The sequence below is a fragment of the Leptodactylus fuscus genome, chromosome 8 (genome assembly GCF_031893055.1).
Source record: "Leptodactylus fuscus isolate aLepFus1 chromosome 8, aLepFus1.hap2, whole genome shotgun sequence".
NCBI classification, from domain to species: Eukaryota; Metazoa; Chordata; class Amphibia; order Anura; family Leptodactylidae; genus Leptodactylus; species Leptodactylus fuscus.
Genome location: NC_134272.1, coordinates 97,693,888 through 97,711,132, shown reverse-complemented (window position 1 = coordinate 97,711,132; position 17,245 = coordinate 97,693,888). Strand labels below are relative to the sequence as shown.

The 17,245-nt window shown below is 42.5% G+C and overlaps 1 protein-coding gene across 1 annotated transcript in view; it reads left to right on the top strand.

The window, feature by feature from the left end:
• The first annotated feature begins 672 nt into the window (after positions 1–672).
• GPR39 (G protein-coupled receptor 39) overlaps positions 673–17,245 on the top strand; it is a 227,429-nt gene continuing 210,856 nt past the window's right edge. The window contains exon 1 of the mRNA XM_075284744.1: positions 673–1,570. Within this exon, the coding sequence (XP_075140845.1) occupies positions 673–1,570 (898 nt within the window). The remainder of the gene's footprint in view (positions 1,571–17,245) is intronic.

Below are 17,245 nucleotides of genomic sequence, written 5' to 3'. Positions count from 1 at the left end.
ACCAGCCATGTCCGCACCAGAGTCCACGCTCAGGTCTGTGGTGATTAAAGTGTCACCGGCTGCGATGGATTCCGTCATAAGACAAAGCGAGATGTGTGTACACGGGGAGGAATGAGTCCCTGAGGCGTCCTGCAGAGACCAGAACAAGATCGCCGCCGTCCTGAAGATTCCTTCAAGGGTCACATAGAGGAAGAAATATGAGACAATTACAGTAATTCAATCTAATCCCCAGCACGCTGCCTGGAAACCTCGCGTGTCCTCCCGGAGTGCGCTGCTTTTATGCCTGAGATGTTTTATTACGAGCGCAGCTCTGAGGATTTTGGCCATTTCGTAGAATAAATGGGTTTATGGGGAATGGTTTGGAGACTTCGCTGCAGCAGCAGCGACAACAACACAGCCAGCAATCTGTCTGAAAGACTGAACGCCAGCGCCTGGTAATGTGGCCGCCGCCGCGCTGCTGTACGTGAGCAGGACTTTGATTTGTGGGGCTGGGACGGAGTTCTTTCCTGCTGATATGCCAGGGCCCCCGCCCTCACCTGACTCCGTATCACAATCACTTCTCGTACTTTCCACCTGTAGGTCTTCCTGGTTAATGTGTAACAAAGGATTAGTGATGGCAACGCCTCATGTGCCCTGACAGTTTGGCGCAGGCTTCAGGCCTCTCCTGACACTATGGGGACGGCTGCGTCTTCAGGGACCCTCCACACATCACCCTATGAGGCTAATGAAATGGCCCCGGATCCATGTGGACATCTCATCGACCATTCCCACATCCCTGACTTTGAGGTCCGACTGATAGTGAAAATCTCTCTGACTGTAATCTATGGACTGATCCTTCTGGCTGGGATTGTGGGGAACAGTGTGACCATACAGACCACCAAGGTTTTGCGAGACAAGGGCTACCTGCAGAAGGGAGTGACGGAGCACATGATCAGCCTGGCCTGCTCCGACCTGCTGGTCATTTTGCTGGGGATGCCGGTGGAGTTATACTCAGTCATTTGGTTTCCCTTTTCCTCTACCTATGGGAATGTCACCTGTAAGGTTTATTGCTTCCTGTTTGAAACCTGCAGCTATGCCACCATCTTCCACGTGGCTACCCTCAGTTTTGAGCGATACATGGCAATTTGCCATCCCTTCCGCTTCAAGGCTGTTTCCGGCACTTGGGTGGTGAAGGTAATGATTTGTTTTGCTTGGTTGACCGCTGTGTGCGTGGCATTACCCTTGATATTTGCCATGGGGGCAGAATATCCTCTAAGCCCTATGTCCGGTCGACGCTCACTATGCAACTCTTCTACACCCTATCATTTGAATGGCAACTACACCTTGTGCACAAACCTCCATTCTAAGTGGGCGGCCTTCCAGGCCAGCATCTTCAGTGGTTTTGCAGTCTACATCGTGGTGCTGGCCGCCGTGGCTTTTATGTGTCGCAAAATGATGGTAATATTGATGTTGACAAAGAAAGGAACAATCTCTGTGAAGGGTCAATCGAGGATTAGCGGAAGCAACGAAATGACCAAAAGTAACAGCACAGAAGCCAAATCCGCCCGGAAACAAACGATTCTCTTCCTAGGTAAGAGCCGCTGCTTGGGTAAAAGAATGGTGGAGAAATCTGAAACCTGCCCAAATGGTGGGAAGAGATGAGGATTTTCCAGGGGATACAGGGTACGAGTTCTTCTCTACACGTAATATATTACACGTATGACTATCCTCCAGGAGATACAGGGTACGAGTTCTTCTCTACACGTAATATATTACACGTATGACTATCCTCCAGGAAATACAGGGTACGAGTTCTTCTCTACACGTAATATATTGCACGTATGACTATCCTCCAGGAGATACAGGGTACGAGTTCTTCTCTTTATGTTATATATTACACGTATACATGTATGACCATCCTCCAGGGGATACAGTATATGAGTTCCTCTCTACACGTAATATATTGCACGTATGACTATTTTCCAGGGGATACAGGGTACGAGTTCTTCTCTACATGTAATATATTGCACGTATGACTATCCTCCAGGAGATACAGGGTACGAGTTCTTCTCTACATGTAATATATTACACGTATACACGTATAACTATCCTCCAGGAGATACAGGATACGAGTTCTTCTCTACACGTAATATATTACACGTATGACTATCCTCCAGGGGATACAGGGTACGAGTTCTTCTCTACACGTAATATATTACACGTATGACTATCCTCCAGGAGATACAGGGTACGAGTTCTTCTCTACACGTAATATATTACACGTATGACTATCCTCCAGGGGATACAGGGTACGAGTTCTTCTCTACATGTAATATATTACACGTATGACTATCCTCCAGAGGATACAGGATATGAGTTCCTTTCTACACGTAATATATTGCACGTATGACTATCCTCCAGGAGATACAGGGTACGAGTTCAGCTCTTTATGTTATATATTACACGTATACATGTATGACCATCCTCCAGGGGATACAGGGTACGAGTTCTTCTCTACATGTAATATATTGCACGTATGACTATCCTCCAGGAGATACAGGGTACGAGTTCTTCTCTACATGTAATATATTACACGTATACACGTATAACTATCCTCCAGGAGATACAGGATACGAGTTCTTCTCTACACGTAATATATTGCACGTATGACTATCCTCCAGGAGATACAGGGTACGAGTTCTTCTCTACATGTAATATATTACACGTATGACTATTCTCCAGGAGATACAGGATACGAGTTCTTCTCTACACGTAATATATTGCACGTATGACTATCCTCCAGGAGATACAGGGTACGAGTTCTTCTCTACACGTAATATATTGCACGTATGACTATCCTCCAGGAGATACAGGGTACGAGTTCTTCTCTACACGTAATATATTGCACGTATGACTATCCTCCAGGAGATACAGGGTACGAGTTCTTCTCTACATGTAATATATTACACGTATGACTATCCTCCAGGAAATACAGGGTACGAGTTCTTCTCTACACGTAATATATTGCACGTATGACTATCCTCCAGGAGATACAGGGTACGAGTTCTTCTCTTTATGTTATATATTACACGTATACATGTATGACCATCCTCCAGGGGATACAGTATATGAGTTCCTCTCTACACGTAATATATTGCACGTATGACTATCCTCCAGGAGATACAGGGTACGAGTTCTTCTCTACATGTAATATATTACACGTATGACTATCCTCCAGGAGATACAGGGTACGAGTTCTTCTCTACATGTAATATATTACACGTATGACTATCCTCCAGGGGATACAGGGTACGAGTTCTTCTCTACATGTAATATATTGCACGTATGACTATCCTCCAGGAGTTACAGGGTACGAGTTCTTCTCTTTATGTTATATATTACACGTATACATGTATGACCATCCTCCAGGGGATACAGTATATGAGTTCCTCTCTACACGTAATATATTGCACGTATGACTATTTTCCAGGGGATACAGGGTACGAGTTCTTCTCTACATGTAATATATTGCACGTATGACTATCCTCCAGGAGATACAGGGTACGAGTTCTTCTCTACATGTAATATATTACACGTATACACGTATAACTATCCTCCAGGAGATACAGGATACGAGTTCTTCTCTACACGTAATATATTACACGTATGACTATCCTCCAGGGGATACAGGGTACGAGTTCTTCTCTACACGTAATATATTACACGTATGACTATCCTCCAGGAGATACAGGGTACGAGTTCTTCTCTACACGTAATATATTACACGTATGACTATCCTCCAGGGGATACAGGGTACGAGTTCTTCTCTACATGTAATATATTACACGTATGACTATCCTCCAGAGGATACAGGATATGAGTTCCTTTCTACACGTAATATATTGCACGTATGACTATCCTCCAGGAGATACAGGGTACGAGTTCAGCTCTTTATGTTATATATTACACGTATACATGTATGACCATCCTCCAGGGGATACAGGGTACGAGTTCTTCTCTACATGTAATATATTACACGTATACACGTATAACTATCCTCCAGGAGATACAGGATACGAGTTCTTCTCTACATGTAATATATTGCACATATGACTATCCTTCAGGAGATACAGGGTACGAGTTCTTCTCTACACGTAATATATTACACGTATGACTATCCTCCAGGGGATACAGGGTACGAGTTCTTCTCTACACGTAATATATTACACGTATGACTATCCTCCAGGAGATACAGGATACGAGTTCTTCTCTACATGTAATATATTACACGTATGACTATCCTCCAGGGGATACAGGGTACAAGTTCTTCTTTACATGTAATATATTGCACGTATGACTATCCTCCAGGGGATACAGGGTACGAGTTCTTCTCTATATGTTATATATTACACGTATACACGTATGACCATCCTCCAGGGGATACAGGATATGAGTTCCTTTCTACACGTAATATATTGCACGTATGACTATCCTCCAGAGGATACAGGGTACGAGTTCTTCTCTACACGTAATATCATTACACGTATAACTATCCTCCAGAGGATACAGGATATGAGTTCCTTTCTACACGTAATATATTGCACGTATGACTATCCTCCAGGAGATACAGGGTACGAGTTCTTCTCTTTATGTTATATATTACACGTATACATGTATGACCATCCTCCAGGAGATACAGGGTACGAGTTCTTCTCTACATGTAATATATTACACGTATGACTATCCTCCAGGAGATACAGGGTACGAGTTCTTCTCTACATGTAATATATTACACATATACACGTATAACTATCCTCCAGGAGATACAGGATACGAGTTCTTCTCTACATGTAATATATTACACGTATGACTATCCTCCAGGGGATACAGGATACGAGTTCTTCTCTACACGTAATATATTACACATATGACTATCCTCCAGGAGATACAGGGTACGAGTTCTTCTCTACATGTAATATATTACACGTATGACTATCCTCCAGGAGATACAGGGTACGAGTTCTTCTCTACATGTAATATATTACACATATACACGTATAACTATCCTCCAGGAGATACAGGATACGAGTTCTTCTCTACATGTAATATATTACACGTATGACTATCCTCCAGGGGATACAGGATACGAGTTCTTCTCTACACGTAATATATTACACGTATGACTATCCTCCAGGGGATACAGGGTACGAGTTCTTCTCTACATGTAATATATTACACATATGACTATCCTCCAGGAGATACAGGGTACGAGTTCTTCTTTTTATGTTATATATTACACATATACATGTATGACCATCCTCCAGAGGATACAGGGTACGAGTTCTTCTCTACATGTAATATATTGCACGTATGACTATCCTCCAGGAGATACAGGGTACGAGTTCTTCTCTACATGTAATATATTACACGTATACACGTATAACTATCCTCCAGGAGATACAGGATACGAGTTCTTCTTTACATGTAATATATTGCACGTATGACTATCCTCCAGGAGATACAGGGTACGAGTTCTTCTCTACATGTAACATATTACACGTATACACGTATAACTATCCTCCAGGAGATACAGGATACGAGTTCTTCTCTACATGTAATATATTACACGTATGACTATCCTCCAGGGGATACAGGATACGAGTTCTACTCTACACGTAATATATTGCACGTATGACTATCCTCCAGGAGATACAGGTTACGAGTTCTTCTCTACACGTAATATATTACACGTATGACTATCCTCCAGGGGGTATAGGTTACGAGTTCTTCTCTACACGTAATATATTACACGTATGACTATCCTCCAGGAGATACAGGATACAAGTTCTTCTCTACATGTAATATATTACACGTATGACTATCCTCCAGGAGATACAGGGTACGAGTTCTTCTCTTTATGTTATATATTACACGTATACATGTATGACCATCCTCCAGGGGATACAGGATACGAGTTCTTCTCTACATGTAATATATTGCACGTATGACTATCCTCCAGGAGATACAGGGTACGAGTTCTTCTCTACATGTAATATATTACACGTATACACGTATAACTATCCTCCAGGAGATACAGGGTACGAGTTCTTCACTTTATGTTATATATTACACGTATACATGTATGACCATCCTCCATGGGATACAGGGTACGAGTTCTTCTCTACATGTAATATATTGCACGTATGACTATCCTCCAGGATATACAGGGTACAAGTTCTTCTCTACATGTAATATATTGCACGTATGACTATCCTCCAGGAGATACAGGGTACGAGTTCTGGATGTATAATAGTATATTACACTTACACAGCCATGAGTATCCTGCAGGACGTGTGAGGATAAGAGTTGCTGCCATCTGGGATTCCTCTCGAGTAGGGATCCGCAACCTTCGTGCTCCAGTCACTTCTTTAGGAGTTTCGAGGGTAGCCACGCTAGTGGACGTGGGCACAACAGCTGGAGGTTGCCACTAATATATTGTCCTACATCCTCACCCCATATGAGCTCCTAGTATGTGACATATCCGGCTGTACGCTGAGTGCGGTTGTTGGCCAGGTTGTGGCGCAAGGATTTTCTGCTCTGGCCAGTCTGGTTGCTCCTCTCCTTCCACCCTATATCTGATGAGCTTCTATGTATGTGCCCTGTTGTCTTCTCATCCTATGCCCCTCCGAAGGGTAATTTTGGTTTGCTCTGGAGACCATGATGTCCTAGGAAGAGCCCTTACAGTGTTGGCCATAAGTATCGCCCCCTGCAGTCCTGTCAGATAATCCTCGCTGTCCCCCAGATAATGATTACACAGCACAGACTCTTATATAGTATATAAGTGACACAAGGTATATACAGTATAAGTATCGCCCCCTGCAGTCCTGTCAGATAATCCTCGCTGTCCCCCAGATAATGATTACACAGCACAGACTCTTATATAGTATATAAGTGACACAGGGTATATACAGTATAAGTATCGCCCCCCTGCAGTCCTGTCAGATAATCCTCGCTGTCCCCCAGATAATGATTACACAGCACAGACTCTTATATAGTATATAAGTGACACAGGGTATATACAGTATAAGTATCGCCCCCTGCAGTCCTGTCAGATAATCCTCGCTGTCCCCCAGATAATGATTACACAGCACAGACTCTTATATAGTATATAAGTGACACAGGGTATATACAGTATAAGTATCGCCCCCCTGCAGTCCTGTCAGATAATCCTCGCTGTGCCCCAGATAATGATTACACAGCACAGACTCTTATATAGTATATAAGTGACACAGGGTATATACAGTATAAGTATCGCCCCCCTGCAGTCCTGTCAGATAATCCTCGCTGTCCCCCAGATAATGATTACACAGCACAGACTCTTATATAGTATATAAGTGACACAGGGTATATACAGTATAAGTATCGCCCCCTGCAGTCCTGTCAGATAATCCTCGCTGTCCCCCAGATAATGATTACACAGCACAGACTCTTATATAGTATATAAGTGACACAGGGTATATACAGTATAAGTATCGCCCCCTGCAGTCCTGTCAGATAATCCTCGCTGTCCCCCAGATAATGATTACACAGCACAGACTCTTATATAGTATATAAGTGACACAGGTATATACAGTATAAGTATTGCCCCCTGCAGTCCTGTCAGATAATCCTCGCTGTCCCCCAGATAATGATTACACAGCACAGACTCTTATATAGTATATAAGTGACACAGCAGGGTATATACAGTATAAGTATCCCCCCCTGCAGTCCTGTCACATAATCCTCAGTGTCCCCCAGATAATGATTACACAGCACAAACTCTTATATAGTATATCAGTGACACAGGGTATATACAGTATAAGTATCGCCCCCTGCAGTCCTGTCAGATAATCCTCACTGTCCCCCAGATAATGATTACACAGCACAGACTCTTATATAGTATATAAGTGACACAGGGTATATACAGTATAAGTATCGCCCCCTGCAGTCCTGTCAGATAATCCTCGCTATCCCTCAGATAATCATTACACAGCACAGACTCTGTATATAGTATATAAGTGACACAGGGTATATACAGTATAAGTATCGCCCCCTGCAGTCCTGTCAGATAATCCTCGCTGTCCCCCAGATAATGATTACACAGCACAGACTCTTATATAGTATATAAGTGACACAGGGTATATACAGTATAAGTATCGCCCCCTGCAGTCCTGTCAGATAATCCTCGCTGTCCCCCAGATAATGATTACACAGCACAGACTCTTATATAGTATATAAGTGACACAGGGTATATACAGTATAAGTATCGCCCCCTGCAGTCCTGTCAGATAATCCTCGCTGTCCCCAGATAATGATTACACAGCACAGACTCTTATATAGTATATAAGTGACACAGGGTATATACAGTATAAGTATCGCCCCCTGCAGTCCTGTCAGATAATCCTCGCTGTCCCCAGATAATGATTACACAGCACAGACTCTTATATAGTATATAAGTGACACAGGATATATACAGTATAAGTATCGCCCCCTGCAGTCCTGTCAGATAATCCTCGCTGTCCCCCAGATAATGATTACACAGCACAAACTCTTATATAGTATATGTGACACTGGGTATATACAGTATAAGTATCGCCCCCTGCAGTTCTAGCAGATAATCCTCGCTGTCCCCAGATAATGAATACACAGCACAGACTCTGTATATAGTATATAAGTGACACAGGGTATATACAGTATAAGTATCGCCCCCTGCAGTCCTGTCAGATAATCCTCGCTGTCCCCAGATAATGATTACACAGCACAGACTCTTATATAGTATATAAGTGACACAGGGTATATACAGTATAAGTATCGCCCCCTGCAGTCCTGTCAGATAATCCTCGCTGTCCCCAGATAATGATTACACAGCACAAACTCTTATATAGTATATAAGTGACACAGGGTATATACAGTATAAGTATCGCCCCCTGCAGTCCTGTCAGATAATCCTCGCTGTCCCCCAGATAATGATTACACAGCACAGACTCTTATATAGTATATAAGTGACACAGGGTATATACAGTATAAGTATCGCCCCCTGCAGTCCTGTCAGATAATCCTCGCTGTCCCCAGATAATGATTACACAGCACAAACTCTTATATAGTATATAAGTGACACAGGGTATATACAGTATAAGTATCGCCCCCTGCAGTCCTGTCAGATAATCCCCGCTGTCTCCAGATAATGATTACACAGCACAGACTCTTATATAGTATATAAGTGACACAGGGTATATACAGTATAAGTATCGCCCCCTGCAGTCCTGTCAGATAATCCTCGCTGTCCCCCAGATAATGATTACACAGCACAAACTCTTATATAGTATATGTGACACTGGGTATATACAGTATAAGTATCGCCCCCTGCAGTCCTGTCAGATAATCCTCGCTGTCCCCCAGATAATGATTACACAGCACAGACTCTTATATAGTATATAAGTGACACAGCAGGGTATATACAGTATAAGTATCCCCCCCTGCAGTCCTGTCACATAATCCTCAGTGTCCCCCAGATAATGATTACACAGCACAAACTCTTATATAGTATATCAGTGACACAGGGTATATACAGTATAAGTATCGCCCCCTGCAGTCCTGTCAGATAATCCTCACTGTCCCCCAGATAATGATTACACAGCACAGACTCTTATATAGTATATAAGTGACACAGGGTATATACAGTATAAGTATCGCCCCCTGCAGTCCTGTCAGATAATCCTCGCTGTCCCTCAGATAATGATTACACAGCACAGACTCTGTATATAGTATATAAGTGACACAGGGTATATACAGTATAAGTATCGCCCCCTGCAGTCCTGTCAGATAATCCTCGCTGTCCCCCAGATAATGATTACACAGCACAGACTCTTATATAGTATATAAGTGACACAGGGTATATACAGTATAAGTATCGCCCCCTGCAGTCCTGTCAGATAATCCTCGGTGTTCCCCAGATAATGATTACACAGCACAGACTCTGTATATAGTATATAAGTGACACAGGGTATATACAGTATAAGTATCGCCCCCTGCAGTCCTGTCAGATAATCCTCGCTGTCCCCAGATAATGATTACACAGCACAAACTCTTATATAGTATATGTGACACAGGGTATATACAGTATAAGTATCGCCCCCTGCAGTCCTGTCAGATAACCCTCGCTGTCCCCCAGATAATGATTACACAGCACAGACTCTTATATAGTATATAAGTGACACAGGGTATATACAGTATAAGTATCGCCCCCTGCAGTCCTGTCAGATAATCCTCGCTGTCCCCAGATAATGATTACACAGCACAGACTCTTATATAGTATATAAGTGACACAGGGTATATACAGTATAAGTATCGCCCCCTGCAGTCCTGTCAGATAATCCTCGCTGTCCCCCAGATAATGATTACACAGCACAGACTCTTATATAGTATATGTGACACTGGGTATATACAGTATAAGTATCGCCCCCTGCAGTTCTGGCAGATAATCCTCGCTGTCCCCAGATAATGATTACACAGCACAGACTCTGTATATAGTATATAAGTGACACAGGGTATATACAGTATAAGTATCGCCCCCTGCAGTCCTGTCAGATAATCCTCGCTGTCCCCAGATAATGATTACACAGCACAGACTCTTATATAGCATATAAGTGACACAGGGTATATACAGTATAAGTATCGCCCCCTGCAGTCCTGTCAGATAATCCTCGCTGTCCCCCAGATAATGATTACACAGCACAAACTCTTATATAGTATATAAGTGACACAGGGTATATACAGTATAAGTATCGCCCCCTGCAGTCCTGTCAGATAATCCTCGCTGTCCCCCAGATAATGATTACACAGCACAAACTCTTATATAGTATATAAGTGACACAGGGTATATACAGTATAAGTATCGCCCCCCCCCTGCAGTCCTGTCAGATAATCCTCGCTGTCCCCCAGATAATGATTACACAGCACAAACTCTTATATAGTATATAAGTGACACAGGGTATATACAGTATAAGTATCGCCCCCTGCAGTCCTGTCAGATAATCCTCGCTGTCCCCCAGATAATGATTACACAGCACAAACTCTTATATAGTATTTGTGACACTGGGTATATACAGTATAAGTATCGCCCCCTGCAGTTCTGTCAGATAATCCTCGGTGTCCCCAGATAATGATTACACAGCACAAACTCTTATATAGTATATAAGTGACACAGGGTATATACAGTATAAGTATCGCCCCCTGCAGTCCTGTCAGATAATCCTCGCTGTCCCCCAGATAATGATTACACAGCACAGACTCTTATATAGTATATAAGTGACACAGGGTATATACAGTTTAAGTATCGCCCCCTGCAGTTCTGTCAGATAATCCTCGCTGTCCCCCAGATAATGATTACACAGCACAAACTCTTATATAGTATATAAGTGACACAGGGTATATACAGTATAAGTATCGCCCCCTGCAGTCCTGTCAGATAATCCTCGGTGTTCCCCAGATAATGATTACACAGCACAGACTCTTATATAGTATATAAGTGACACAGGGTATATACAGTATAAGTATCGCCCCCTGCAGTCCTGTCAGATAATCCTCGCTGTCCCCCAGATAATGATTACACAGCACAGACTCTTATATAGTATATAAGTGACACAGGGTATATACAGTATAAGTATCGCCCCCTGCAGTCCTGTCAGATAATCCTCGCTGTCCCCAGATAATGATTACACAGCACAGACTCTTATATAGTATATAAGTGACACAGGGTATATACAGTATAAGTATCGCCCCCTGCAGTCCTGTCAGATAATCCTCGCTGTCCCCCAGATAATGATTACACAGCACAGACTCTTATATAGTATATAAGTGACACAGGGTATATACAGTTTAAGTATCGCCCCCTGCAGTTCTGTCAGATAATCCTCGCTGTCCCCCAGATAATGATTACACAGCACAAACTCTTATATAGTATATAAGTGACACAGGGTATATACAGTATAAGTATCGCCCCCTGCAGTCCTGTCAGATAATCCTCGGTGTTCCCCAGATAATGATTACACAGCACAGACTCTTATATAGTATATAAGTGACACAGGGTATATACAGTATAAGTATCGCCCCCTGCAGTCCTGTCAGATAATCCTCGCTGTCCCCCAGATAATGATTACACAGCACAGACTCTTATATAGTATATAAGTGACACAGGGTATATACAGTATAAGTATCGCCCCCTGCAGTCCTGTCAGATATTCCTCGCTGTCCCCAGATAATGATTACACAGCACAGACTCTTATATAGTATATAAGTGACACAGGGTATATACAGTATAAGTATCGCCCCCTGCAGTCCTGTCAGATAATCCTCGCTGTCCCCCAGATAATGATTACACAGCACAAACTCTTATATAGTATATAAGTGACACAGGGTATATACAGTATAAGTATCGCCCCCTGCAGTCCTGTCAGATAATCCTCGCTGTCCCCCAGATAATGATTACACAGCACAAACTCTTATATAGTATTTGTGACACTGGGTATATACAGTATAAGTATCGCCCCCTGCAGTTCTGTCAGATAATCCTCGGTGTCCCCAGATAATGATTACACAGCACAAACTCTTATATAGTATATAAGTGACACAGGGTATATACAGTATAAGTATCGCCCCCTGCAGTCCTGTCAGATAATCCTCGCTGTCCCCCAGATAATGATTACACAGCACAGACTCTTATATAGTATATAAGTGACACAGGGTATATACAGTTTAAGTATCGCCCCCTGCAGTTCTGTCAGATAATCCTCGCTGTCCCCCAGATAATGATTACACAGCACAAACTCTTATATAGTATATAAGTGACACAGGGTATATACAGTATAAGTATCGCCCCCTGCAGTCCTGTCAGATAATCCTCGGTGTTCCCCAGATAATGATTACACAGCACAGACTCTTATATAGTATATAAGTGACACAGGGTATATACAGTATAAGTATCGCCCCCTGCAGTCCTGTCAGATAATCCTCGCTGTCCCCCAGATAATGATTACACAGCACAGACTCTTATATAGTATATAAGTGACACAGGGTATATACAGTTTAAGTATCGCCCCCTGCAGTTCTGTCAGATAATCCTCGCTGTCCCCCAGATAATGATTACACAGCACAGACTCTTATATAGTATATAAGTGACACAGGGTATATACAGTATAAGTATCGCCCCCCGCAGTTCTGTCAGATAATCCTCGCTGTCCCCAGATAATGATTACACAGCACAAACTCTTATATAGTATATAAGTGACACAGGGTATATACAGTATAAGTATCGCCCCCCGCAGTCCTGTCGGATAATCCTCGCTGTCCCCCAGATAATGATTACACAGCACAAACTCTTATATAGTATATAAGTGACAGGGTATATACAGTATAAGTATCGCCCCCTGCAGTCCTGTCAGATAATCCTCGCTGTCCCCAGATAATGATTACACAGCACAGACTCTTATATAGTATATAAGTGACACAGGGTATATACAGTATAAGTATCGCCCCCTGCAGTCCTGTCAGATAATCCTCGCTGTCCCCAGATAATGATTACACAGCACAGACTCTTATATAGTATATAAGTGACACAGGATATATACAGTATAAGTATCGCCCCCTGCAGTCCTGTCAGATAATCCTCGCTGTCCCCCAGATAATGATTACACAGCACAAACTCTTATATAGTATATGTGACACTGGGTATATACAGTATAAGTATCGCCCCCTGCAGTTCTAGCAGATAATCCTCGCTGTCCCCAGATAATGAATATACAGCACAGACTCTGTATATAGTATATAAGTGACACAGGGTATATACAGTATAAGTATCGCCCCCTGCAGTCCTGTCAGATAATCCTCGCTGTCCCCAGATAATGATTACACAGCACAGACTCTTATATAGTATATAAGTGACACAGGGTATATACAGTATAAGTATCGCCCCCTGCAGTCCTGTCAGATAATCCTCGCTGTCCCCAGATAATGATTACACAGCACAGACTCTTATATAGCATATAAGTGACACAGGGTATATACAGTATAAGTATCGCCCCCTGCAGTCCTGTCAGATAATCCTCGCTGTCCCCCAGATAATGATTACACAGCACAAACTCTTATATAGTATATAAGTGACACAGGGTATATACAGTATAAGTATCGCCCCCCCCCTGCAGTCCTGTCAGATAATCCTCGCTGTCCCCCAGATAATGATTACACAGCACAAACTCTTATATAGTATATAAGTGACACAGGGTATATACAGTATAAGTATCGCCCCCTGCAGTCCTGTCAGATAATCCTCGCTGTCCCCCAGATAATGATTACACAGCACAAACTCTTATATAGTATTTGTGACACTGGGTATATACAGTATAAGTATCGCCCCCTGCAGTTCTGTCAGATAATCCTCGGTGTCCCCAGATAATGATTACACAGCACAAACTCTTATATAGTATATAAGTGACACAGGGTATATACAGTATAAGTATCGCCCCCTGCAGTCCTGTCAGATAATCCTCGCTGTCCCCCAGATAATGATTACACAGCACAGACTCTTATATAGTATATAAGTGACACAGGGTATATACAGTTTAAGTATCGCCCCCTGCAGTTCTGTCAGATAATCCTCGCTGTCCCCCAGATAATGATTACACAGCATAAACTCTTATATAGTATATAAGTGACACAGGGTATATACAGTATAAGTATCGCCCCCTGCAGTCCTGTCAGATAATCCTCGGTGTTCCCCAGATAATGATTACACAGCACAGACTCTTATATAGTATATAAGTGACACAGGGTATATACAGTATAAGTATCGCCCCCTGCAGTCCTGTCAGATAATCCTCGCTGTCCCCCAGATAATGATTACACAGCACAGACTCTTATATAGTATATAAGTGACACAGGGTATATGCATTATAAGTATCGCCCCCTGCAGTCCTGTCAGATAATCCTCGCTGTCCCCAGATAATGATTACACAGCACAGACTCTTATATAGTATATAAGTGACACAGGGTATATACAGTATAAGTATCGCCCCCTGCAGTCCTGTCAGATAATCCTCGCTGTCCCCCAGATAATGATTACACAGCACAGACTCTTATATAGTATATAAGTGACACAGGGTATATACAGTTTAAGTATCGCCCCCTGCAGTTCTGTCAGATAATCCTCGCTGTCCCCCAGATAATGATTACACAGCACAAACTCTTATATAGTATATAAGTGACACAGGGTATATACAGTATAAGTATCGCCCCCTGCAGTCCTGTCAGATAATCCTCGGTGTTCCCCAGATAATGATTACACAGCACAGACTCTTATATAGTATATAAGTGACACAGGGTATATACAGTATAAGTATCGCCCCCTGCAGTCCTGTCAGATAATCCTCGCTGTCCCCCAGATAATGATTACACAGCACAGACTCTTATATAGTATATAAGTGACACAGGGTATATACAGTATAAGTATCGCCCCCTGCAGTCCTGTCAGATATTCCTCGCTGTCCCCAGATAATGATTACACAGCACAGACTCTTATATAGTATATAAGTGACACAGGGTATATACAGTATAAGTATCGCCCCCTGCAGTCCTGTCAGATAATCCTCGCTGTCCCCCAGATAATGATTACACAGCACAAACTCTTATATAGTATATAAGTGACACAGGGTATATACAGTATAAGTATCGCCCCCTGCAGTCCTGTCAGATAATCCTCGCTGTCCCCCAGATAATGATTACACAGCACAAACTCTTATATAGTATTTGTGACACTGGGTATATACAGTATAAGTATCGCCCCCTGCAGTTCTGTCAGATAATCCTCGGTGTCCCCAGATAATGATTACACAGCACAAACTCTTATATAGTATATAAGTGACACAGGGTATATACAGTATAAGTATCGCCCCCTGCAGTCCTGTCAGATAATCCTCGCTGTCCCCCAGATAATGATTACACAGCACAGACTCTTATATAGTATATAAGTGACACAGGGTATATACAGTTTAAGTATCGCCCCCTGCAGTTCTGTCAGATAATCCTCGCTGTCCCCCAGATAATGATTACACAGCACAAACTCTTATATAGTATATAAGTGACACAGGGTATATACAGTATAAGTATCGCCCCCTGCAGTCCTGTCAGATAATCCTCGGTGTTCCCCAGATAATGATTACACAGCACAGACTCTTATATAGTATATAAGTGACACAGGGTATATACAGTATAAGTATCGCCCCCTGCAGTCCTGTCAGATAATCCTCGCTGTCCCCCAGATAATGATTACACAGCACAGACTCTTATATAGTATATAAGTGACACAGGGTATATACAGTTTAAGTATCGCCCCCTGCAGTTCTGTCAGATAATCCTCGCTGTCCCCCAGATAATGATTACACAGCACAGACTCTTATATAGTATATAAGTGACACAGGGTATATACAGTATAAGTATCGCCCCCCGCAGTTCTGTCAGATAATCCTCGCTGTCCCCAGATAATGATTACACAGCACAAACTCTTATATAGTATATAAGTGACACAGGGTATATACAGTATAAGTATCGCCCCCCGCAGTCCTGTCGGATAATCCTCGCTGTCCCCCAGATAATGATTACACAGCACAAACTCTTATATAGTATATAAGTGACAGGGTATATACAGTATAAGTATCGCCCCCTGCAGTCCTGTCAGATAATCCTCGCTGTCCCCCAGATAATGATTACACAGCACAGACTCTTATATAGTATATAAGTGACACAGGGTATATACAGTATAAGTATCGCCCCCTGCAGTCCTGTCAGATAATCCTCGCTGTCCCCAGATAATGATTACACAGCACAGACTCTTATATAGTATATAAGTGACACAGGGTATATACAGTATAAGTATCGCCCCCTGCAGTCCTGTCAGATAATCCTCGCTGTCCCCAGATAATGATTACACAGCACAGACTCTTATATAGTATATAAGTGACACAGGATATATACAGTATAAGTATCGCCCCCTGCAGTCCTGTCAGATAATCCTCGCTGTCCCCCAGATAATGATTACACAGCACAAACTCTTATATAGTATATGTGACACTGGGTATATACAGTATAAGTATCGCCCCCTGCAGTTCTAGCAGATAATCCTCGCTGTCCCCAGATAATGAATATACAGCACAGACTCTGTATATAGTATATAAGTGAC